The 23,730-nt window shown below is 39.7% G+C and overlaps 1 protein-coding gene across 5 annotated transcripts; it reads left to right on the top strand.

Annotated features, from left to right (window-relative positions):
- The first annotated feature begins 19 nt into the window (after positions 1–19).
- Positions 20–23,651, top strand: GANC (glucosidase alpha, neutral C). 5 transcript variants are annotated; one of them, XM_080594831.1, is made up of 24 exons: positions 20–153; positions 1,085–1,147; positions 2,443–2,551; positions 4,156–4,283; positions 4,821–5,003; positions 6,112–6,157; positions 7,183–7,249; positions 8,609–8,705; positions 9,252–9,432; positions 9,915–10,068; positions 10,395–10,630; positions 11,602–11,728; positions 12,764–12,843; positions 13,756–13,899; positions 14,322–14,418; positions 14,796–14,897; positions 15,379–15,622; positions 17,302–17,366; positions 17,639–17,715; positions 18,722–18,796; positions 18,948–19,061; positions 19,505–19,617; positions 20,044–20,147; positions 20,867–23,651. In XM_080594831.1, the coding sequence occupies exons 1-24, from the start codon at positions 125–127 to the stop codon at positions 20,920–20,922; spliced, it is 2,691 nt and encodes an 896-aa protein (XP_080450957.1). In that variant the 5' UTR covers positions 20–124; the 3' UTR covers positions 20,923–23,651. The 5 variants fall into 5 exon arrangements, with proteins under 5 accessions (XP_080450957.1, XP_080450956.1, XP_080450959.1 ...); XM_080594830.1 differs by having other exon boundaries at positions 6,115–6,157; positions 20,979–23,490; XM_080594833.1 differs by having other exon boundaries at positions 20,979–23,490.
- The last annotated feature ends 79 nt before the right edge of the window (positions 23,652–23,730 follow it).

The following is a 23,730-nucleotide window of genomic DNA, read 5'->3' as shown; positions in this document are numbered from 1 at the left end:
GCGGCGCGGGGGGCGGAGCAGCCGCTGCCCGGCCTCCCCTCCGTTCCTCTCCGCTTCGGAGGGCACGGGGCTCCCCCGGGAAAGCCCGGCCTCCGCTGCCGCCCCTCCGGCTGCAGCAGCCGCGATGGAGGCGGCCGCGCCGGGGGAAGCCAGGTAACGCTGCCCGCTAACGGCTCCTGGGCCAGCCCGCGGCTCGCTCCCGGTTGTGCCGGGCCGGTAGCACACAACGGAGGGCCCGGAGCCGGCCGCCGGTGGGGACAGGCCTGCAGTGGCCGTGGCCGAGCCGCCCCCGGCTGCGCGGGGCCTTCAGCTGACGGGAGGGGGCCGGGAACGTGGCCGGAACGGGTGGGGGGCTGCTGGGAGGTCCCCCGGGGCTGTAACTACTCGGCGAGCTGTCACTGTCACCCACGGCTGCCCTCTGCGTTTGTATATGGTGTGTGTGTGTAATTAGTGTTCTGTGAGCGTCAGCTCTTCGTTTGCCAGGACTAAATAAAACCTTATTCTCTTCCATGCGTGGCTGAACTCGGTATGTTAGGGGAAACATTTTGATGACAGGCATTATTGGCAGTCCACTGTTTTCAGGCAAGCCAAAAATTTACACTTTTCTAGTAGATCTAGAAGTTCTCTCAAGTCCCGAGATAACGCAGAGCTGTTGGTAGAGCCAACATAAGCCTCCTCTTCGTTAGTCCCACTGCAGGCAGAAGAGGGACACAGGATTCCTACGTTTCGGCCAGTCCTGTCTGTCAATTTTTATTACTGGAACATAATGTTTAAGGACTGCAGAGAGAGAACTTGCTTCAAAAGGCAAAGCACCACGAATTCACTTATGCAGAAATTCAGCTCTGTTAGTCACAGATCCAACTGGCTGTCAAAATTCTCAGTTTAAAAGGAAATGGTTTAGCTTTGAACTAAACGCATACAAATTCTTCCTATATCCAAACACAGTAGTTCAGAGTCCAACAAGTTTTATGTCATGGTTGTCTCCACTCTCCTTAATCATCACCACTCTAGAGGGAGACACCCATCATCTGATCTGTCAACAGGTGGTTGCTGAACACATATAAATGTTTTCTGCTCTTTCTAGTGTTCAAGATGAAGCTGTGGACAAAAGCAACTTTAAGGAATGCAACCAGATTGCTTTTTACAGGTAAAGAGAAGAATTGTAGTGTAGGGTTTTTGGTTTTGTAAACTGTTAAAAGTTAGAGGAAGTAGTTTCACTTTGATTTTTAGTCACAACAACTGTGCTACCTTCAGGATGTTCCTTTCAAAGTGAGCATCCCACTAACTGGTCAGCATATTTTAAAAGGTGGAATCTCACCTCCATTGTATTTTGTCTAATGTTGCCTGGGTAAAGCAAACAACTGCCCAGTGTTACACCAATTAGCCTCTGACATACTGGGTTATTGTTTCAAATACCCAATTCTGTTCTGCAGGAAATTATGTTCCGAAGCCCCAGATAACATTTTGCCAATGGGAGCAAGACATCTTTTCACATCAGCCCTCTCTAGCCTGTCACCGTTTTAACTTAAGACATCTGATTTCTCGACAGGAAGTTACTGCACACTGGCAAGCCTCAGATCATGTTTTTGCTCTACTTTTAAAATAAATCCTTTGCGTGATTGCTCACATCTGCATAATGTCTGTTTGCAAGGAAACCAAGTCAGTTTATTGATAAAGAAGCGTCCCTTCGAGGTAACCTCAACGACACCCATCTTCAAGCAGTTTATAAAACCTGGGATCAGCAAGGAGAATTCTCCAAACAGCTGACAGAGCCTTTATTTCAGGGCCTCTGTCCTAAAAACATCATCAGGACCAAAAACTGCAGTCAAAACTCTGTAGCAGCCCATCCAGACTTTGGCCACTCTCCTTGTTCAGTTCCTGCTTTCATTTTTGCAGCTCAAGCATTGGGTCTTGCAAAGCAGAGAGCCATTTTAGGTCAGTAGGTTCAGGAGTATCCCCTGAAAAGCAATTTCCTCAGTGTATATCCAGGAGGTTACAAATTACAAGCATGTATTGCTTCATCACTACAGAATGTAGAAGCTGTTCGCTGGAGGGTTGGAAACCAAGCAGTGGTATATATAACAGAAAATAAAAAATGGATTATTCAGCTGAAATTTATGGGGTTCTGAAAAGAAGTGGAATATAACTGTGCAACTTCGATTTTAGTTGGTCACTTGAATTTACCCTGTTATTTAAAAAAAAAAAAAGATTTTTGGGATGGTGTTGTTTGACCAAGCCCCTCTATTTTCCATCTCATTCATATACACATATGTTTGCTTAGAACTTTATTCCCTCTTTTTCCCCTTTACTTGAAGCACTGATAATAATTGAAAAAATTCAAGACAAATTATTAGTAAACATTTCCAACTTAATGTTATGTCCCTATGTGTGATATAAGCCACAACAAGTAGGGAGACTAAAAACAATTCTCTGTCTTGTCAGGCGTCAGAAACTTCTACGTCCTGGAAAATCCTTGTATCGAGCATTGCTGGATTCAGTCACATTAAGTGATGAGAATGTCAAATTCCAAATTATTCATGAGGAGAATAAGGTGAGATCTTACCTAGTATAAGAAAGAGCAGTGAATATTATCACCAGGTCTGATAATACTTGCAGAAGGTTTTGAGGTACTCCAGTGGTAGGTACTTATGATGCAAAGTATCAGCCTAAAGATGTCCTTACTAGTCAGTATTTATTTAGCAACTTGAGACTGTGCAAGAAAAAGGGACATTTTAAGGAACTTAAAAAAAAATCTGTACTGACGTTATTAAAAATCTGAATAGAACTCTTTTTTTATGTGAAAAAATGTTTTTAATTCAGGTTTCCTCCACTATTCCAAAATAATACATTATTTTTCTGAAATGGAATAAGAAGACATATGTTTCAGCACCTCCTAAGCATACCTTTGTATTCCCGTGTTTGACGAATGGTAGCTTTTTAGGAAAAAAAGTCTTTCTCACCTATCAAATTATTCATATGTAAAAAGAGAGCCAGGAAGAGGAGTATCTTCCATTTCTCTCATTTAACAGAATACCAGCTAGCACTCAGGGAAAAGGCAACCTAAGCCGTCCTCAGATATGGGAGTTTGGAATTGCAGCTCTCCCCATTCCGTGCTCTAAGCATCCCATTACGCAGATAATGTGCATGAATGTATTTTCTGCCTTCTGTGTTGATCATGACCTTTGCAGTCAGCATAAAAAAAGGAGGCTGTCTTTTTTTTTTTTCTTTTTTTTTTCCCACCTAGATCTTAAGGTAGGTGAAAGACTGAAGACCCTGCAGTTCTGTAGACTGGGGGGTTATTCAAAGATGGCATAATGTGAAGTGTATCCTAGGAAGCAGAATCTGGAACTCCAAATTAATTTTTCTGTCGTGCCTACCCCCCATCTAGTCATATGGCTCTTTCATTCTTTCATGTCTTTGAAGAGAGTGGTGCTGATTAGCTCCCAGGTAAAAGGAAATGATAGCAGGCCAAAATTCTTCATCCAATTTTTGTGTCTCATAGGAGAAAAGATTCAGAAAGTGAAAAAAACAGAAGGGGAAAAAAAAAACATAAAAAACATCTGATTTCTTGCATAGAGATTCTCCACAGAATAAAAATGAGTCATTTTGTGTGACCTAGAACAAAGTGAGTTCACAGTTCCCTGAAGTATAAAATAGCTAGTTACACATATTTATGAGTAGAGCAGTATCATCCATTTTTCTTCAGGTGTCTTTCTGACATGGGTCATCAGTCTAAGTACCACTGTGAATACCAGTGAACACAGAGCGCTGATGGTTTTGCAAAAAGCCCTGATCTCGGTAGTACCCTGCTCTCACTTTTACACACCACTAGTAAAATTACCCAAACTTCAAGGTTAGTGTACACTATCCCTGTTTTCTTTGCTGCTTGTGGAGAGAGCTGCAAATATGCTAGGCATGAGAAACATGAAGATAAAGGGTCCACTTAAAAAGAGTTGCTCTTCAAAGAAGAAAAGTGGAGTTAGCTAGTGTAAATGAGGTGGATGGTGGTTGTTATTTTGTAGTACTAAAGAACATTAAATCAGAAAGCAGGCATGTGTGTTTTTTTCCAGACAGTAAGTGTCTGATGATGTTAAGTTGAAAAGTAAGTTGATGTTTTTTTATCATTACCAGTTCTATATGTGTGTTTGCTCCCAGGTTCTTCTAGAAGTAGAAATTTATGAAATAGAAGGCAATATATTTAGGCTTAAAATTAACGAGGCAGCTCCTCTCAGAGCAAGATATGAAGTTCCTGATGTTCTTATAAAGGAACCTACCACTCAGAGGTAAGTGAGGGGACAATGATTTAGCACCTTAGTTAGTAACTTTACAGCTTCATTTGCAAGGTTGTTTTGCCTTCTCCCTCATTTGCACTACACTACAGTCGACTCTCCACATTATAAAGTTGTTACAGGAAGAGAAAATAAAAATGCACATGGTTAATTTGCTTTCAAATATTCACGTTAACTACATAGGAGAAAGTTGTGTCATATATATTAGAAACATGAGGCTGTTTGACTAAACTGAAAAATAGTCTGCTTGTTACACTGCATCATTTTTACTAAAGGCATTACATGCTAATGTGAAAGGAATGGAATCTCTGGGTAGTTTTCATGGTAGTTCTGCAGCCACCTGTTGCACTGTGCAGTGAAGCCTGAACACAGCATGTATTTCTGGGGTTCATCACCTCAGCACAAGCCTTGAGGTTTTGTAACGTACGCAGACAGTCTTAGCCTATCTTTAGTTTCAGATTGTTATTTAGTTACAGTGGATTTCAGATGCTGCTGATTCCTATAAAACTGTTGTTGCTTTTCATTTGACAGACTCTCTATATCCCAGAAGGAGGCAGGTATTTTGATGCTGACTAGTGTTAATAAGGACTACATGCTTCAAGTCACAGCAAACCCCTTCCAGGTTGAGCTACTCTCCAAGGGTGAGACTGTTCTGAGCATGAATTCCAATGGGTTGTTATATTTTGAGCACCTACAACCACCTCCTAGTGATAGGTACAGTACCTGTCTATCCCACTATTTGGTAATTGAGCTGTAGCTGAAAATAAACAATTATATTGGAATAGCAATTTCTGTGATAGAAACTCCCACACGTTGAAATCTGTCTTCTCTATTACTTCATGCCAGTAAGTATGCTAGTGAAGTTTTAAAAAAGAATGTCTAAATCAATTAGCTGCAGCCTCTTTGAATCCCTTACAACAGCCATATGCTCATGCTAACCTAAGTTATTGGCCAATTCTTTAATAAACTAAAGTGTCTTGTTCCCCTTGTCTTTTGGGAAATGAACGATGGTAATATGATAAGGTTCTTAGTTTTGCCTCATTTTATGACTAAACTTACTCTTCAGGTAAGTTTTGTTCACCATATAAGCTCTTCAAGTAAGTTACAATATGCCATATATGAGCTTGCAGATCAGTCCCACTGCAAAGTGCTGGAAGAAAGAGAAATTACAAAGCAGACCGTGTCATGGCTAGGAAACAGGCATAGCAAGCACGTTTCTCATAGAAAGAATTATTTGAAAAAAAATTATTTAACAGAGAGCCCTTAATAGAGAACAAAGACATGAGGATCTTCTGGGTGGGTAAAATGCTGGCACAGATAGAAATAAATGTGGAATCTGAAAGGATGAATTTAATTCAAATGTAGAGTGAAGGCTATTTTAGGACATCAAATATTAAAATGATTTGCCAATCAGAGCTCTCTACTATTATCAGTTTTCAGAGTAGTCTGGCACCTTAGGACACAAGGAAACAATCTCAAGTTGTTCCAGGGGAGGCTTACACTGGATAGTTGGAAGAATTTCTTCATAGAGAAGGTGGTCAAGCATTGGAAAAGGCTGCCGAGGGAAGTGGCGGAGTCCCCATCCCTGGAGATGTTTTTGAGTTGTGTGGACATTGCACTAAGGGACATGGTTTAGTGATAGGTCAGGTAGATGGTTGGACTCGATGATTTTTAAAATCTTTTCCAATCTAGATGAGTCTATGATTCTAAGGCACTTATATAATATGTAAGGCAATGCATAATGCTATATGGTTTTTCTGTTTTAAATCCCTCCATATGTTAATAATAAACTGATTATTTTTTATATATTTGTTTTCACTAGAAGGTCTACATCAGAAAACGAGGAGACAGCAAGTGATTCTTCTAAGGTAGCCTATGCTTACTCCAATTCCATCGTTAATATTTTGTAGAAAAGAGAATTGATTAAATAGAATCACATTTGTGATTTCTTCTGGTACTATTCTTACAAACAGCCAAACTAACATGCAGCACATAACATACAGCAGATTGCAGTGACTTCATCTTTTTCATGACACCAGAATACGGTTCTTTTTCTTCCCTATTGGAATGTATTACAGTGCGCTTTGGGCTTTGTGGGCCATTCATTCACATGAGAGATGATAGTGACTGAAAGTCCCACATCAGCTATTCCTTTATGAGATGTATCAAATATATTTTTTTCTTAATCTAATCAATTTTCCAGTGAAATTCAAAGAGGATCTGATATTTCATATAGCAGTATGTGTTTTACCAGGGCTGTAGGAGGCATCAGCATGTAGATCTGGCTTAAAATGTCTTCCATGGCCATTGTATTTAGATTTTTTTTTCTCTTTTGTTCTTGATCTCTCATTTAATTTGGACTACGTATGTAACAGGGAGTTTCCTGGTGATATTTGCTTGTTTTCAAATTCCCTTTTCCTTGCAAAGAGAGTTTCAAAAGAAAGAGACCTCTTTTGTAACAGTCCAAAGATATACCTATACATACATCCATGCTTAGTACTGCTGTAAAATTCACTCTGGAAAAAGACCAGGTCCTGGCAGTGCATATAGGCACATGCCAGTTTTCTCAGGAGGCTGAGTTATGCCCATGGCATAATTTTAGCCTCCTGTAGAGCAGATGGCTTACTGTACTATCCTGTTAAAAATTGGAGGAGCTATGCTGCTTTCAGCATACTTGCATCTGAACTCTGGATTCTGCCAGGGAGTGTTCTTGCTTTGGAGGATTCACACTGCTGCAGCAGAATCTGAATTGCATTTTGGATTTATTTATATTAGCCATATTTGACAAAACAAAAAAAAGTAACAATGCATGCATCTCATGAATAAAGACAGTTTTCTTAGTACATGGTGTGAGTAGTTGCACTTATAGGCTTACCTATTTCTGTTTATATAGGAGAAACAGGAGGATCTAGGTCTCTGGCAAGAGAAATTTGGTAGTTTCCTGGATATCAAAGTTCATGGTAAGTCTCAGTCTAGTTCTGAAAATGCCTTTACTGCTTTGTAGTTACCTTTATTCATTCATATTTCTGTTTAGCTACTTAATGTTTATCAATGTCTCACTCACTCCTTTTAACTTGCCTGTAAGGTGTCAGTGGGTAACAAATCTGACAGAAGCACTGGAAATAGTCATTAGATTTCTGTTCAGCAGGAAGCACATTAAATGTGACCCGTTTCATCAGCTAACTGCCATTTCTGAAAGAGTGTAACACTATCTGCATTGGCTGACTACTATGTAATACACTATTTCTTTTTGTTGTTGTTTTCTGCTTTTTATATATTAGCACATAACATTGATTTCACGTTTATTCTGATGACATATCAGAAATCATGCTATCTAAGCAATAATTGTTGCAGAGAAACTTCTTAAGTGGGGGACTACAAAGGAAAGTACTGAGCAGTCTTAAGGGACACTAAGAAGGGGATAGATATTTGGAAGTCAGAAGCTCAAATACAGTTTAAATTATGAATTACCAAAACTCATGACCCTTTCCTGTCTGTCCAGTTGCATTCTGCATTAACTAATTCTGTTAGCTTTGTCTGTTACTTCTATCATGCTGCCTTCTAGGGCAACTGGCACTGCCCAGCAGCTGCAGTATGCAGAGGGAAGTCTAAAAGAGCTTCCTTGTGGTGACAGAGGTTTCTGCTCTTCACCATTGAGACACGCAGAGGGAGGAAGCTTTTGCCCTCGTTATTCATGCTGTGTCTGACATATTAGGCCAGCATCATGATTTTGCTGCTTCTCTGTATTGGGGGAGTAAAGTCCCTGGGGTAAGATTCTGATACCAAAGCCACTGCTTGTCAATCTAGAAGATCTCTGATCACCTGCCAGAATTTGCTCTGGATTCACTCGTGTGATAAGATGACAGCACTTAGCAGAGGCCCTTGAGGATGCTGCTTCTTTGGCTGAGGCTGAAGAGAAGAGTGTAGAAAACAAGCAATTCTGACTCTGATGTTCACTCTGCTGTACCACTGTGCTGCAAAGATTGGCTTGTAGTTGCTGGGATAGAAACAGGAGATAATTTTAAGCAGTTTTACTACATAGTAAAGGAACTATTATGTGCTTTTTTTTGCTTTTTTTTTTCATTTTATCTTCTTAAGCAGATCAAAACTGGAAGAAATACAATAAAACCTGTTGAAAATGTTACCTCTGCAGTATATAAGTAATGGTGAACGAAGTTGAAAACAAGTTTGAAATAGCTAATTGTTAAAACTTGATTTTTTTTTTTTTTTTTTTACAATTAGGTTGTGCTGCTTTATTGCTTTCAGCTAAGCTTGAGACTGGAACTGTGTGCTCTTCTCTTTTAATGTTATTACCACAGGTCCAAGTTCTGTAGGTGTGGACTTCTCTTTACATGGATTTGACCATATTTATGGAATACCACAACATGCAGAATCACTTCTTCTCAAAAACACAAGGTAAAGCTGGCAGATTGCATTATTCCAGAGGAGAGCTGTAATACTGTGTCAATAATTTAATAAAACAGCAGCTTGAAATATGCGTATTATATCACATATTTTATTTTAATGATATAGCAAACTGAATCATAGACTGTCCATGGGGAGTGAGTTGTTCTGCTTTACATTCTGCAATTTAATGAATGACCCCTTTTGTTCTCTCTCAAATTTCCATGCTGTCTTTATTCAGAATTTCACAATTAGTCACATCTAAGCAGAATTCTTAAAAGAGCAAATCCATGGGGGACAGGAGACTTCAGAATTCGTAGTTTAGGACTTGGAATAAATGAGTAGTATTCTCACTGATAGCCAAAATATTGCTTGATTGAGATAGGTAGGACCAAAGCAAAGAAGCAGTAGTATAGAAGGTCCATGTTTCAGCCTGGAGGGTAAACAAAAGACCATAATACAGAGTGTTCACTGAGTTCAGTGGAACAACAGTAGAGCTAAAATTGGCCTGGTTCAGGATGCTTACATCTATCAAACACATCTTTTTCTTTGTCCTAGCGATGGTGATGCCTACCGACTTTATAATTTGGACATCTTCGGCCACAAGATACATGATAAAATAGGTATTTATGGTTCAGTGCCCCTTCTCTTAGCACACAAGCCTAACAGAACTTCAGGGATTTTCTGGCTGAACTCTTCAGAAACGTTGGTGGATATTAATACAAAGGCAGTAGCTGAGGTGAGAGTTGCCTGCTTTCCTCGGAGTTTAATATCAAAAGAAAACACTACAAGGCAGGGCCAATAGCAAGACGGCAACATCACTGGAGACTGATCAACTCTTGAGCACAAATATGTGAATTATATTAAAACTGAAATAGTGAAAAAATCTTGCTTTATCCCAACACTTGATTACATGATTAAAATTGGTCATTTTTCTTTATTACTCATGAATGATTCTAAAGCAAATGCACAGTGAGATTAGAAACTAATCACAGAAAAGTTGTAATTACTTAGCCCCTCGTCATTTTATCTGATCTTTAACTGTACCAGTAACCAGTATGCAAAGTAAAGTATTTGTTAAGAATATATAGTAAATTGTGTATTTCTAATACCTGCCAGATATGTGTTAGTTGTAGAATTTTATTGGTCTCCATCTTTGATCCTTTAATGAACAAAAGTTTGATAGAGAAGAATTCAGCTCTACTTTGGTTTCCTTTAAAGCACATACAGTCCGGATCTGCTGCAGATACTGCTAAGCAGAGGGCGATGCCTCTAACTGATGTGCGCTGGATGTCAGAAAGTGGGATCATTGATGTTTTCCTGCTGATGGGACCCACTGCGTTTGATATCTTCAAACAATTTGCGCAACTGACAGGTACTAACTTAAATAATTGGAGTCAGCCGGTGTGGCAAATATACCTGGAAGATTCCCTGAGGAACATGCTGAACTCAAGAGAAGGTTAATATTTACGTAGCCCATTGTGTGCAGTAGGCCAGTTGTTCCCAATCACTTGGGAACAATTCCCAATCCCCGTCACTTGGGTGTGAAGAACATGCTCTAGACTCAATGTAGGCCAGCATTCCCCAGCTCCAGACAGTTATACGTTAATCACGGCTCTCAAGTTAACTTTTCTGTAAAGTCGTCAGAAGAAATTCTGAAAAACATTAACACTGTTAGCTTCATTCATATACTCTTCCTAGGCACTCAAGCCCTACCTCCCCTTTTTTCTCTGGGCTACCATCAGTGCCGCTGGAATTATGAAGATGAGCAAGATGTCAAGGCAGTAGACGCGGGTTTTGATGAACATGACATTCCATATGATGTGATATGGCTGGACATAGAACACACAGATGGCAAGAGGTATTTTACGTGGGACAAGAAGAAATTCCAGAACCCCAAGAGGATGCAGGAACTTCTCAGGAAGAAAAAACGCAAGGTAAATAATATATCAGAAAGGAATAAAATACTAATTTGTAGTGTGAAGTTACCCAATCAGCCTTAACCAAGGTACTTGAGATACTGGAAACAGTGTAACTGCAACGAAGTAAATTAGATTGTGTTGCAGTCTGGTGATGATTCTCATGTGCAAGGTTTTTTAATCCACCTCTTCATGCTGTTACATTGTTTCATAGTTAGTTCAGTACCCTAAGCATCAGGCTGTTTGACCCCTTTGAAGCTGTATCTTACAGAAGCAGCCCAGTGCTGTCCCTGATCAAAAAAGGAGAAAATCTTTCTACGTAACGTGAGCTTTCACCAATATGCTAACCTTGCCTCAGCTGTCCTTGCTTCAGTTTTTCTTTCTAATGTACACGTTTAAAATCTGAAAATTGTGAATTGCTTAATGCTTGATCTTTGCCAACAGGGGAACTGTTGAAATAGCATTCAAGTTTTATAGTCTCTTAGTTGGAGCTATAGTACCTTCTCAGCTTTAGGGCAAGGCAGTTAATGGCAGAAGAAGGTACCTGCAAAATGCAATACTTGGATGTTAAAAACAAGAAGAATTTCTGTTGTTGTTGTATGTCATACAAACTAAGATATATTTAAATGTCTTAAGGCAAATAAGTATATTTTCCCATTCACAGAATGTAGCCATGAATTAAACATTGTGTTTTCAGGGAGTGGGGTATTAGCTTTCAACTGAAACGTTTCAGGGGTCTAAGTATGAATTCATTCCCTCCTTGTAAATTATCTATTACGCATGTGTAGTATGTATGTAGGTATAGTATAGCGTATGTAGTATATGTGTAGGATATACAAACACAGGTAACTGCTTTCTAAAATGAGTGACATAGCTACCTTCTTTACCTAAAATGAACTCTTTATCTGCCTTGTATCGAAAGTTAAATTTTACTGTTTCACTAACTGGAGTTGATGATAATGATGCACTTTATTTTCTTATCCTGGCAGCTTGTCGTCATTGTAGACCCCCACATTAAAGCGGATCCCATGTATGCCCTGTATTCACAGGGAAAAGACAAGGGATATTTTGTGAAAGACAGAAATGGACAAGATTTTGAGGGCATCTGTTGGCCAGGTAAAAAAAAAACAAACAAAAAAAAACATGTTCCATCTGCATTTCAAGCAGTTAATTTTAAAAAATTTGCAGAATTGGGAGTCATTAAGGTAGAATTAATTTCTCACGATGCTTCTATTTTTTTAGATATTCATAATTTCAAATACTTTTGATTAGTTTGGCTTTTGTACGTTCATGTTCTAATTGCCTTGGTTGTACAACTTTGTTGTGTCTGTTGGCTCTGCAGATAGTCCCATGGCCTAGAGCTAGAAAAATTAAATTTTTTGATCAGAACTGCCATCCCTCTTCTCAAACTTGTGCTGGTTAAAAGAAATCCAGCCTGGTCTGTTGCACTGAGCACAGCTGTTGTAGGCTGGGTGAAAATTAAGCGAACCATGGAACTTAAGACTGATTCAATCATAATACAGTGATTTGACATGCTGTTTTTCATGAGGTTTTCTCAGAGTGAGTTGGTAGAGGGCAAAGGAGGTTGTCCTTGTTCTTTGCAGACAGCCCACAAACATGGTGGAACATCAATGAATATGGAAAAAATCAAGGATATATTACAACTTCTAGTAGCATGGCAGTTTTTAACTATTACCATTTTAACTATTACAATTTTATTCTCCCTGTGCATATGTATGAACGTAGAACTGCAACAATAGGTCTCTCACTCATACATCTCAGGACGTTGTTATTCAGCGTCACAATGGCACTTTCCTGTTTCAAGTTCAGAACACCAAGGGTGCTGTTTTTCCCTGGCTTCCTGTTAACATCCAAACATTTTTCAAACAGCTGGCATTCATCCTGAAATGGTGCTGAGCTTCAGACCTCCAGAGTCTACATGTGTTGATCTGCATATAGGGGACAAGAGGTGTATCGAGTTCCATGTTGGCCTGGAATTTGTTTTGGGGCTTTTGTCTTAGAAACAATATCAACCACATTATTGCTGCCTAATTATGGAAAGCATTCTAGCTGTAGGCTGCTGTATTTAGGCGCAAAGAAAACACATACTCTTAAGAGCAGCTAAATAACTGGGATCTCCCACATCCACAGGTTCCTCTTGTTATCTAGATTTCACCAATCCTGAAGTGCGAAAATGGTACGCAGATCAATTTGCCTTCAAAACATACAAGGTGTGTATTGATTTGTTCTGATCTACGTGTTCCAGAAAGCCCAAAAATGGGGAAAAGAGAGAAGATAAAAAACTGGCTAAGCAAGTTGGTGGGTTTTCTAGTTGTATGATCATAATGTACATGAAAATATCGTGAGAAACTGAAATACCATAGAAGGATTTTCTCCATGGACTTGTCTACACTGAGAAAGCTGGAACCTGTACTCTGCCACTGAAACTGCTTACTTAATTGTAGCAGCAGGATGGAGAGTGCAGGCTTTTTAGCAGTCCATCATCTAACACCACTGCTGCATTACCTGTTTTTACTACCATGACAACACGCAAGGAGTGAGATGGGAGTACTCTCATAGCTCATGGTCACAGCTCCTTCACATTCCTTTCAGCACTTCTGCCCAGTGCTGAAGGTGCCTGGGTGGACACTGCCAGACACCTCCAGCTTCTCCCACCCTCCACTGATGGGTGCTTCAACATTACTGCTTTTCAGTAATGTTGAAATCACTTCCCTAGCAGACTTTGCTTGACATTTCCCCAGTGCTTTTCCTCTACAGTTTTTCTTTTCTGACCTCTGTTTTATTTTTCTTCATGGCTGTTTAATGCTTCTCTTTTGGCCTTCCCTGACTCCTTTCCCTTACCAGAGGGTGGGAACAGCAGGTAGCTTTGCAACTCTGCTGAATTTTGTGAGAAGTGCAAAAAATAAACTGAGCTTTTAGGCTGCCACCCTGAACCTAAAGGCCACCAAGAGAGAAGGGGGGAATGACTGGCATCTTTCCAGTGACCACAGGAGCATAATAACCGTACCTTGCTTTGCTGCTGCTGCTGCTCCTACTCAAATCCCAGACTAGTCTGACACCCACTAGAGATTTAAGTCTCAGCAATGTCTGTCTTATGTCCTAACTGCAACCCTGTACCATAGGGGTCCACTAATATCCTCTTTGTGTGGAACGACATGAACGAGCCATCAGTTTTCAAAGGGGCAGAGCTAACAATGCAAAAAGATGCTGTGCACTACAACAACTGGGAGCATCGGGAATTACACAACCTGTACGGATTCTATCAGGTAGAGTATCCGGAGACAGACCAGGAATTATCTGTCCTCATAAGGTATGACTAATGTGATAAGGATTGTATTTAAACAGTAGTAGGTATTCTCTAACCTCCATCAGGTTACAGAATGAAATTCTGCTGTGATAGGTATTGCTGTATTTGAAATAAATGTCTCTGTGATTGGTCACAAGATAGTATGACAATATCCATACATCTCTAATGTAACAATGTAATGACATTGGCTGTGACTACACAAAATTAATATTTTTTTGTTGTTCAAGTATATTGTAGTAGGAAAGTGTTGGTTTAACAATAGCTATTATTTGTGGGCACACATTTCTTAATTTTCCTGACTAGGAAGGGCTAAAAAGGCAGCATTGCAAATATTTTAACTGGAAAGCTCATCCTCCTGACTTTTGTATTCATGATTTTCAGCAAATGGCAACTGCAGAAGGACTTATCAAACGGTCTTCAGGAAAAGAAAGACCATTTGTTCTCACACGATCGTTCTTTGCTGGATCACAGAAGTATGGTAAGCAAGGACTAGCTTTCCTTCTGGTTTGTTTTCTTGAGCTTGGTATGTAGTAGTTAAGTTTAGAGAGGACAGCAACTCTCTTAGAAATACTGAAATAGTGAGATCCTACAAGTGCAAGTGATTAAAAAAAAAATCAGGAAGGGCTGGCAAAGCATGTACAAGTTAAAGTCAGAATAACAATCTTTATCCTGGGACAAAACACTATGGTTTTTGGATATTTCAGGAGCATGCATATAAAGAAAAAAAAAGAAGTTACAATGAACAGCAGTTCACCAGTGTTCATGACCATCCCTGTTTTCTTTCCTTAACTGCAAGCATAAGTTGAATCATACACCCGACTTTCCTGTGTAATCCTGAGACTGAGTATTTTTCAGGAGCAGTGTGGACTGGAGACAACACAGCCGAGTGGGGTTACTTGAAAATCTCCATTCCAATGCTTTTGACCATCAGCCTGGCAGGGATTTCGTTCTGTGGAGGTAAGCTATTTAGTTGGAGTTGCTCACTATACAAAATATGCTAGTGCCACCAGACTTCAACACAGATAGTGAAAAGTTCAACAGCATTTCCAGTTGGATTCACAGATGAGTCTGATTTCAGATGCTAAAAACCTGTCTCTCACCATCCTCTCATCTCACCTGTCTCCTCTTAGTCTTCTGTAGCATTTGTGTCCTGGAACAGCAATCTCTAGGTGATGGTCTGTAGCATCACTGTGGCAGTCCTCTGCCACAGGGGAAGGCACTCAGCCTCTGAAATGTCTCTTGATATTTTTATTAAAGGATAACTTGTTACCTCCATTTTCCACTCTTGATTGGGCAAGCAGCTACTCAACAGCAGAACTTCAAATACACTGTGAAATTCATGAATTTGTATCCTTGGAATGTTTGTTAGAGGAGAACTTCAAGTTTTTCAGAATAGTTGTCAAAAATGTGTATTTTTATTTGTCTGTGCAATATCTAGCTGATGTGGGAGGGTTCATTGGAGACCCAGAACCAGAATTGCTTGTTCGATGGTATCAGGCTGGAGCCTACCAGCCCTTCTTCAGAGGTCACTCTAACATGGAGAGCAAACGGCGAGAACCATGGCTCTTTGGGGAGAAGAACACCCAGATCATCAGGGAAGCCATTAGAGAGCGCTACGTCCTCCTGCCATACTTATACACACTGTTTTATCGGGCATACACAGAGGCTGAACCAGTTATGAGGTAAGCACTTAAGTCAGGAGCTTTAGTGATTATCCTCAGGAAGTTACTTAGACAAGGGACTTAAATTACTGAATTACTGTCTCTTACAGTTGTGATTATTTATTTAAATAGTAAAAAAGAAAAAGCACAAAAATGTCTACATTCTGTTTTATTCCTTTCTGCAAGCCTTCATAATGTTACCAGAGAAATTTTTTTCTTTTTAACCAAATGACACCTAGAACTCACTAACTCACTTACAGTCTTTAAATATGTTTTTAAAGGACCGTGCACTCCAAAATTCTCATAGTGAAGAACATTATATAGGATTCTCACCCACACTTAAAACCATGCTTAATGGACTCTGAAGTTGCTGACCTAAAAACATAAAGGCCGTTTTGCCTTTCATGAAAATACTCATTATTGCTGAATTGTTACTGTTATAAAAGCTTATTTCATATTGATAACTTGCTCATTTATCTCTGTAGTATTTTTTATATCATTATTCTTTTAGTAGAGAATCTAGTAATCTAGAACAGAAATTAAATTAGAAAATGAGTTTTTGTCCTGCTCTTCTTAACCTAAGAAAATGTTTCAGTGGAACTGAATGCAACAGTCCTTTGAGGAAGAGAGGAATTGTCATCTATCTCCCTGGTATTGCTGTGACTTTGAGGTTGCTCTTAGAACTGTCTTTTTGCAGCACATTTACCTTTACTCATTGCTATGAAAATAAAATACATCTCCTATTTAAAAAAAAAAAAAAAAGCCTTTTTGAGAAGATTGAGTGGGTTGAGTTTAGAATATGATTTGCATTATAGACATTGAGTGAGCATGGCTGCACATTTATAGGTGTAGATGCCCCCGTTGTATGCACTGACAGACAGTGGGTTTCTGTCTGTCTTGAAATGAAGCTGGCATTGACGTGTACTGCCCACAATGTTAAATAAAGCCTTGAATATGTTGAACTTACTGTAATAGGTACAGAACAAAAGAGGAAACATGGTATTTTTCTCACAGACACGGTGGAAAGTGCGTCTCATTAGCAAGCGCATGACCAACAAGGCTACAGTGAACAAGTGAAGGTCTGTAAGTGAGTGGGTGAGCCAGGCTTTCTTTGTAAGGAAACCCAGAGAATTGCTGCAGACTGTGATTTGAATGAGCTGTTTTTCTTATACTCTCTCAAACTCTAAATGTATGACACCTATTGTGCACCTATTGCACTTCCCTTTTTTGAGAACAGAAGTTGAACTTCTGGTCGAGGTTATCCAGTCTGTGACAGGAGACATACTGCAAAAGCAGTGGTGAGCTGCCAAGAACAGGAAGGACTGTCCCTCAGGGACTAGCTCATCAGGTTTCAGCATTGCTGGTCAGCTTTGGTAGAAAGGCTCATCCATCTCTCCTTTGCTAGAGGGAAGGCGTCTGTAGTGCAAGTTCATAAGGAAGAAGGCAGGAAGGAAGTAAGCCAGGGTTTAGGGGGCTAAACAGTAGGCATATAGGAGTGCCATAGCCTGTGTTGTACTGGGAAATCTCATCAGTGACTCTGAAGTGGTACTTTAGGGCACAGAAGAGGACATTACTCTATCTTTGGTTCTTGATAGCTTTTAAGGAGAGGGAGAAAATGGAACCTAAAAATGCCAGAAAGTCTTGAACAAGCTGGTGGGAGAAGATAAACTAACTGAATTCCACTGTCTGTCTTTCTGCAGGCCTCTCTGGATAGAGTTTCCAGGGAAATTAGAAACTTTTGGTGTGGAAAATGAGTACATGCTAGGTAAGCAGGTGTGGGTGGGTGAGCAATACAGCCCAGCTGCATTACAGTACCGTAACAGAATGAGACTGAGCAACCATGAGCTCCTCACACGTGCCTTTTTTCCCAGTACAAAGTGAACATAAGCACCTGCCGTGGCTCAAGCAAGCCCTTAAAATAGCTTTGGGAGGTTGGCAAGCCCAAGGCAACACCAGAGCACAGTGCTGCTGCTGTGATGAGATGCAGCTTTGAGGACCACAGCGGTCACTCATTGCCACGTTTATTTTTTTCTCCAGGAAATGCTCTGTTGGTGCATCCAGTCACGGACAAAGAGGCCAAGGCAGTGAGTGTTCTACTTCCAGGGTCGGAGGAGGTGAGGATCATACAAAGCTGCTCAGCCCACAGAAGTGTTTTATATGGCAACCTCCCAGCTCCCCACCTCATAATTGCTGCACACTGCCACTGTGCTGAGTGTTAAGCCATTCTGTGTCACTCTGAGCCTTCCTTACATCTTGATACATCACGCACCTCACAGTAAATTTATTTCTGTGCTCTTCCAAGCTCTTCTATGCACAGATCTCAGGTCTCCTATAATTTATATCTCCCCTCAAGGCTCACTGCTTCTCATGAAACACCAAAAAACCAACTTCACTAAATTATCGATTCCTTTTCTTTTCTCATGTATTTCACATAGGGTTAATCTTCTCTTTTCACATGGAAGAAAAGGGCTGTTTGAAGGAAGGTCATAATGAAACCAGAGGGAAGCTGAAGGAAGGAAAAATTATAACAAGGAGATACAAGCTTCATTAGCCTGGGATGTGCATAGCAAACACTGACATGTACAGAGATCAGTACCTCTCTGAAACTGAGTTATTAATCCACAGGATGGCACTGTGATCCACTCCTACACAGACCATTTGGCTGCAGCAGCTGAGAGGTGGAGGAAGGGAAGGAATTTCAGAAAAACAGTTCCAAAGGGAAAATCTGAGTTTCAGCTCTAGAGGCAAATAGAGGAAAGACAGAAGTAAAGGAGAGTGCTAAAGACCATGCAAAGCTTTGTGACTCCACTAGTGCACCTGAGGATACTAACAATTCTTTCCTCAATTTAAGGAGAAAAACAGATGAGGCTCTCCAAACATGCTAAGAAAAATATTTTTATCAAGATCTCTGTAAGAATTCAGTACCTGCCATACCTAAAGTAGTTAAACCTGCTGGCAAGAGCGGTGCGTGGGAAGTTTCAGGTGTAGCTCTTTCTTGTGACTTGTTATTAGCAACTTTGTTGTTATTTTTTACTTCAATATAAATATGTTCATTCTGGAACTCAGCATTTCTATATCTTGCCATATATGGTGTGCTCATTCTTTTTCTATTTTTCTTAGATTTGGTATGATTTCAGAACATTTATACAAATGAAAGATCCAGGCACTCTGAAGATCCCAGTAACACTGGACAAAGTATGTTAATTAAATAGTTTTCTTTATGTGCTTGCAGTAAAAGTTTATTTCTGAGGTTTGATAAGAAAGAACTTAAGTTTTCCCTGTTCCCAGTTCAAATTATACAACTAAGAGTTTGTGAACCTTTCTACCCTGGCCTTGTTTTTGGCAGATTCCTGTATTCCAGCGAGGAGGCACCGTGATACCTCTTAAGACTGCAGCTGGAAAATCCACTGAATGGATGATAGATATTTCTTATGAACTCCGGGTGGCCCTGGACACAGAGGTACTTTGAGGTGACATTCCCTTTACAAAGTTGTCTTTTAATGCATTTATGCTTTTTTAGGTGCTTGTTCTCTGTTCAATGAGCATAGTGGTATCTGCATCTGGATTTCCAATGGCCCTCCTCTACTGTTCTTTATTGTCAGGGGGCTCCCACCTCCCTACCACTGTTTCCTCAGAGTAAAAGTATCAGTGTAGCACAGGCAAAACATTTTTGTGATCTTTCTCAGGCCTCTGCAGTTCCCTTAGAAGAAGAAACAGAGAATTGGCAAGCTACAAATTTCTTGGACATATAGACAGAACTTCCCACAACTGTCCTTTCTAATGAATGAAGTGACATCTGACACCCACATTAATAACATGTAGTGAGACTTTTTTCTTTTTAAAGGTTTCATTGTCTACCCCTAGAAGCTGCTGTTAATTTGGACTCTATCTGGTGTTTCACAGGCCCGTGCAATAGGTGAGCTCTACCTAGATGATGGGCATTCATTTCAGTACCTCCACAAGAAGCAGTTCCTGTACCGGAAATTCACTTTTCACAAGAACGTTCTGTCTTCCAGGTAACAGCAATTGATGAAGGCAAAAGCCACTCAACATACTGTCACTGGAAATGCCTTTTCTAGTTCATTATGACTGCCTTGCAAATAAGGAAATATTAGTATTATCTATTGCTTAGTGAAGTTCCAAAAATATCACTAAATACTTGTAAGTAAACAGATCCTAAATATGCCACTATCACACTTCTACTACTGAAATCTGCTGCTCATGCATAAATAGTACTGTGAAGTGTATAAATAATAAAGGCATTTCATTATTCCCTCAGGCTTCAGAGATATGCAGTAGGTGGTCCTCAAACTACAAAATTTAACATGGAGCAAAACTGTAGACGAGGTTAAATAATGTAGCCAAAAGCATACTTACAATTCCCTTATCTCGTAAATGAAAGAATATAGACAAACTGTATGAAATAATTCTCTTTTTTTCAGCTGCATGGATGAAAGTGGACAATACCACACCACATGTGTAGTTGAACGGGTGATATTTCTGGGACTTGGACAACAACCCACTTTTGTAACAGTCTGCTCCAAGGGTAATGCATTGACTTTCATTTTACTACAATTATTCAAAATACTGTTGTACTGCTGCCATTCATTAGAGGTGACAAACTGACAGCTCTACAAAGAAACTGTTATAGCACAGGGAACATCTTTGTTTATGTACTGCTCCTTGGGTAGCAAGGACAGAATATAGTGAAAGTAGCCAGCAGCTAATCACCACTAATATTACGTGCAAACCTGAAGAACACTTGCTTAGAAACGCAGTGAATATATCCGTAGATGTGCTTCAGAATTACCAAGTTCTGATAGCTGTCCTACACAGAATACGACCAGAAATAGCATTTTGATTGAAAAACTGTTTGGTCCAGGTACAGGTAAGATCTGTAAACTTGCATAATAGTCAAAAACAGGAAATTTGCAGACAAAAAAAAAATTTACTTTGCTCATTCAAAAGCCCCTGGACATCCTGACTTTTTGGGGAACTCTAGAAGTTGTGTCTACATGTATAGACAGAAGCATTTACAGAAAGGGCTTTTTGCTTCTGGCTGCTTTCCAACCACATCCCTTCACCTTGTGAATCATGTGGGTATGGATTTCCTGCCTCTGCCTGTCAAACTTAAGGGCTTTTAGAGTGCTTGAAGTAACAACTATGCTCAAACAAGGCTTAACTTTTGCAGAAAAATCTGAATAATTCTAGGAAAACTGATGTACATTAAGTCAGTGATTTGACTACTATTTGTTTTGTATTTAGTTCTTTCCACCAGTGGCAGGGAGTCTGAATTGAAAACTGGAAGGAGTCATGCATAGTTGTGTTTCAAAAGTGTTTACCTAAGTCATACAGTAAACTCTCTCGTCCTGTTCAGATGGGAAAGAAAAAGAAGTGGTTTTCACATATGATACGAAGACCTCTGTGCTGATGCTGGAAAATTTAGCCCTGAGCATTGATACTGACTGGAAGATTTGTATCAAGTGAAAGACAAGGCAACTTCTTCAGAGAATTCATTGAAAGGTTAAAGGGAAATCAGTTTGGAGGACTTAGAGCATTCACCTGAATCCAGTCAAATCAAGGAACCTATTTCCTGCCCAGTCAACCCCAAACTAACATCTTTTCTTTTAAAACACCAATTTGAACTTGGATAGCTCTTCTGTTCAGCAAAGGTAACAGCACTATGATTGTATCTGTGGGGAAAAAGGTAAATACTATCTGTTCCAGACTAGCTTCATTTAGGCTTTAAGATTAAGTTCTGCTTTCACTTGCACCAAAAAAAATCATGAATTGATGGTGTGAGATTGTGGCTTATTGGCATGGGGTTTAATGTATTTAGCAGTCCCACCTTTCACACATCAAAGTACTTAAGGAGAGATAAACTGTGCCAGTTTGACAAAGAACGTCATTAGGTACACCTGATACAGAGGTTATCATCAGAGTTCTGTCTGCAAGCTGCCTCGTGAAAATAAACCCAGAAGGAGACACCCAGGGTCATTACAGATATTTCCTCTTTTAAGTCTTTATGACAGTGCAAAATTAGGCAGTCTGTACAGGAAAGTAAACAACAGGCTAGCTGAACAGTTCACAGTCATTGAAAGTAAAGTTTGAATAAGTAGTGCCAGTCAGTTTCATGATAGTAAAAGACAGTGATGTGGAAGTGCAGAAGTCTTTCTAATAGCGGGTGAAACTTTTTCTGAAAAGGCACAGGTCTATAGCAGTGGTAGCAGGTTGGGGTAGCTGCTAGACTCCCATGGAAACATCTTCCACAGTATTGCTCCTCTCTTTCTGCCAGTGCTACTTAAACAAAAACAAACGTACAAAGAAAAGGAGAAGGTATTTTGTTAGGAAAGAATTGACCTGTTTCGAATAATTGAATGTCATTGGTTAAAGTTAGCCTGGTGAAGCAACAGTCCTTACGTGGAGCTCTGTTCCTCCACATCTTCAAGCGCTTGCTAAGATCTGGCTTCTGTTACACATAGTTTAGTAATTTCTTGGTCAGCTTTTAGAATCTGGCTGAGATTTGAGCTTTGTAGGTGACAGTGAGAAAGCTTCTTCACACAAAGGAAATTTGAAGTGCTTAAAATTTTCTTTATAGCAGAAAATGTTTAAAGTTAATGGGATAAATTCTGCATTTAGCCATCTGATTTCATATTTATTCCCCTATTCTTTTAAAATTGACCCTAATGCTCCCCTGCCTCTTTTTCCAACCATCTCTGCATACAGAACTGGTGTGTCCTGCTGTTTTCTTTCCTTTCAAAACTAGAAGACATCATGAGAGTCCTACGTCCTGCCTATTTCCACAGCCATTTCCATATGAGGTCTCTCTCTTCACAGGCTACCCACTGCCCTACAGTTCAAGTTGTTTGCCCTTTCCATTTGCTACACCTGTGAAGTATATTTAAAACCAGTTCTGCTTTGAGTCAAACCTAAACGTGCCATCGGTTGTGTTTTGTGGATATAAAAAGGCAGATATTACTTGATATCTTTTAATAAGATAAGGAAATATTTTCTAAAAACATTAGTGAATTAACTCTTAGGAAAGAGAGAAGGACAGTCCCTATTTTTGCCCACTAAAAGGGACATAATAGTCCATTTGTATGTTGTTTCCTACTCCTCATCCTAAACCCTCTCTGTGCTTGGCCAGTCATTTCCCACCTGCTGCTGTTTGTCCTCTGCAGGGCAGACTTCTGGGAATACCAGCACAGACTACATGTGACTACTACACTCTTGAGTACCACGTGCAGTTTGTTTCCCACCAGACCCTTAAGTTCCTCCCCCCCCCCCCTTCTGTAGAGCTGTTTTCCGCCCCTTCTAATAGACACCATGAACCCCCAGTCCAGGGGCTGGGAATTAGCAGCCTAAATACTGCTGTGCTTAATGCGGATAAGTAAATCCAGGTGGAACAGTAGCATATAGATCTTATACATCTGTGAGAAGAGAGACAAACCCTATTTTTGAGACAGACCCTATTCTTCTATCAGTTTCTAAGCTTTAATTGATAATTGCTTCTTTTATTTAAGCATAGCGATGCTTCTGACAGGGTGTAATTATTGTCTGGAGCATTTTAGTGAAATGTTTTAACTGATTTTTCTGAAATTTGAAAGTAAAATGAAGTAACAATGAAGTGAATTGTATGCTTATTCCTTCCAAATTTCTTTCTACTGTTGAGAATCATTTAAGTATTATTTGAAGTGTGTCTGATTAAAGTGAATGGCTAACAATTATGCTATCATTCTCAATATATCTGCACCACAGAAAGTACTCATAGGTCAAATTTTCAGTGTTATGAAGTGCCTATCTTCTGTGGATTTCAATAGGAATTATTTGCTCAAAACCTTTTCGCAGTTGTCTTTATATAATAAATTGAGGGGAAAAAAATCAAAAAATGTTGTTTACATTCATGTTTGTAGCAACTTGTGCTTTTCCACACATTTTGCCATAAATCAAGAAATAAGTTTGTAATATATCTCTACAGAAAGTAATTGAATTCAGATACTGAAAACAACAGCAGATAGAGCTTCATAAAAATAAAATAGAAAGATTATCATCCATGTAGATCAGTTTTGCTTTATTTCAGCAGGTGTTGTGGATTGGGGTACTTCTACTCACAAGAAATACTATTGCAA

Source organism: Anser brachyrhynchus (genome assembly GCF_964034855.1).
Source record: "Anser brachyrhynchus genome assembly, chromosome: 5".
NCBI classification, from domain to species: domain Eukaryota; kingdom Metazoa; phylum Chordata; class Aves; order Anseriformes; family Anatidae; genus Anser; species Anser brachyrhynchus.
This window is presented reverse-complemented; position numbering and strand designations above follow the sequence as displayed.

Bases quoted from the DNA above. Each gene is read 5' to 3' on its own strand.
- GANC (XM_080594833.1), top strand. From the start codon at position 125: ATGGAGGCGGCCGCGCCGGGGGAAGCCAG. The intron at 14,419-14,795 runs GTAAGCAAGGAC...AGTATTTTTCAG, and splicing joins TGCTGGATCACAGAAGTATG to GAGCAGTGTGGACTGGAGAC. The intron at 15,623-17,301 runs GTAAGCACTTAA...GTCTTTCTGCAG, and splicing joins GAGGCTGAACCAGTTATGAG to GCCTCTCTGGATAGAGTTTC.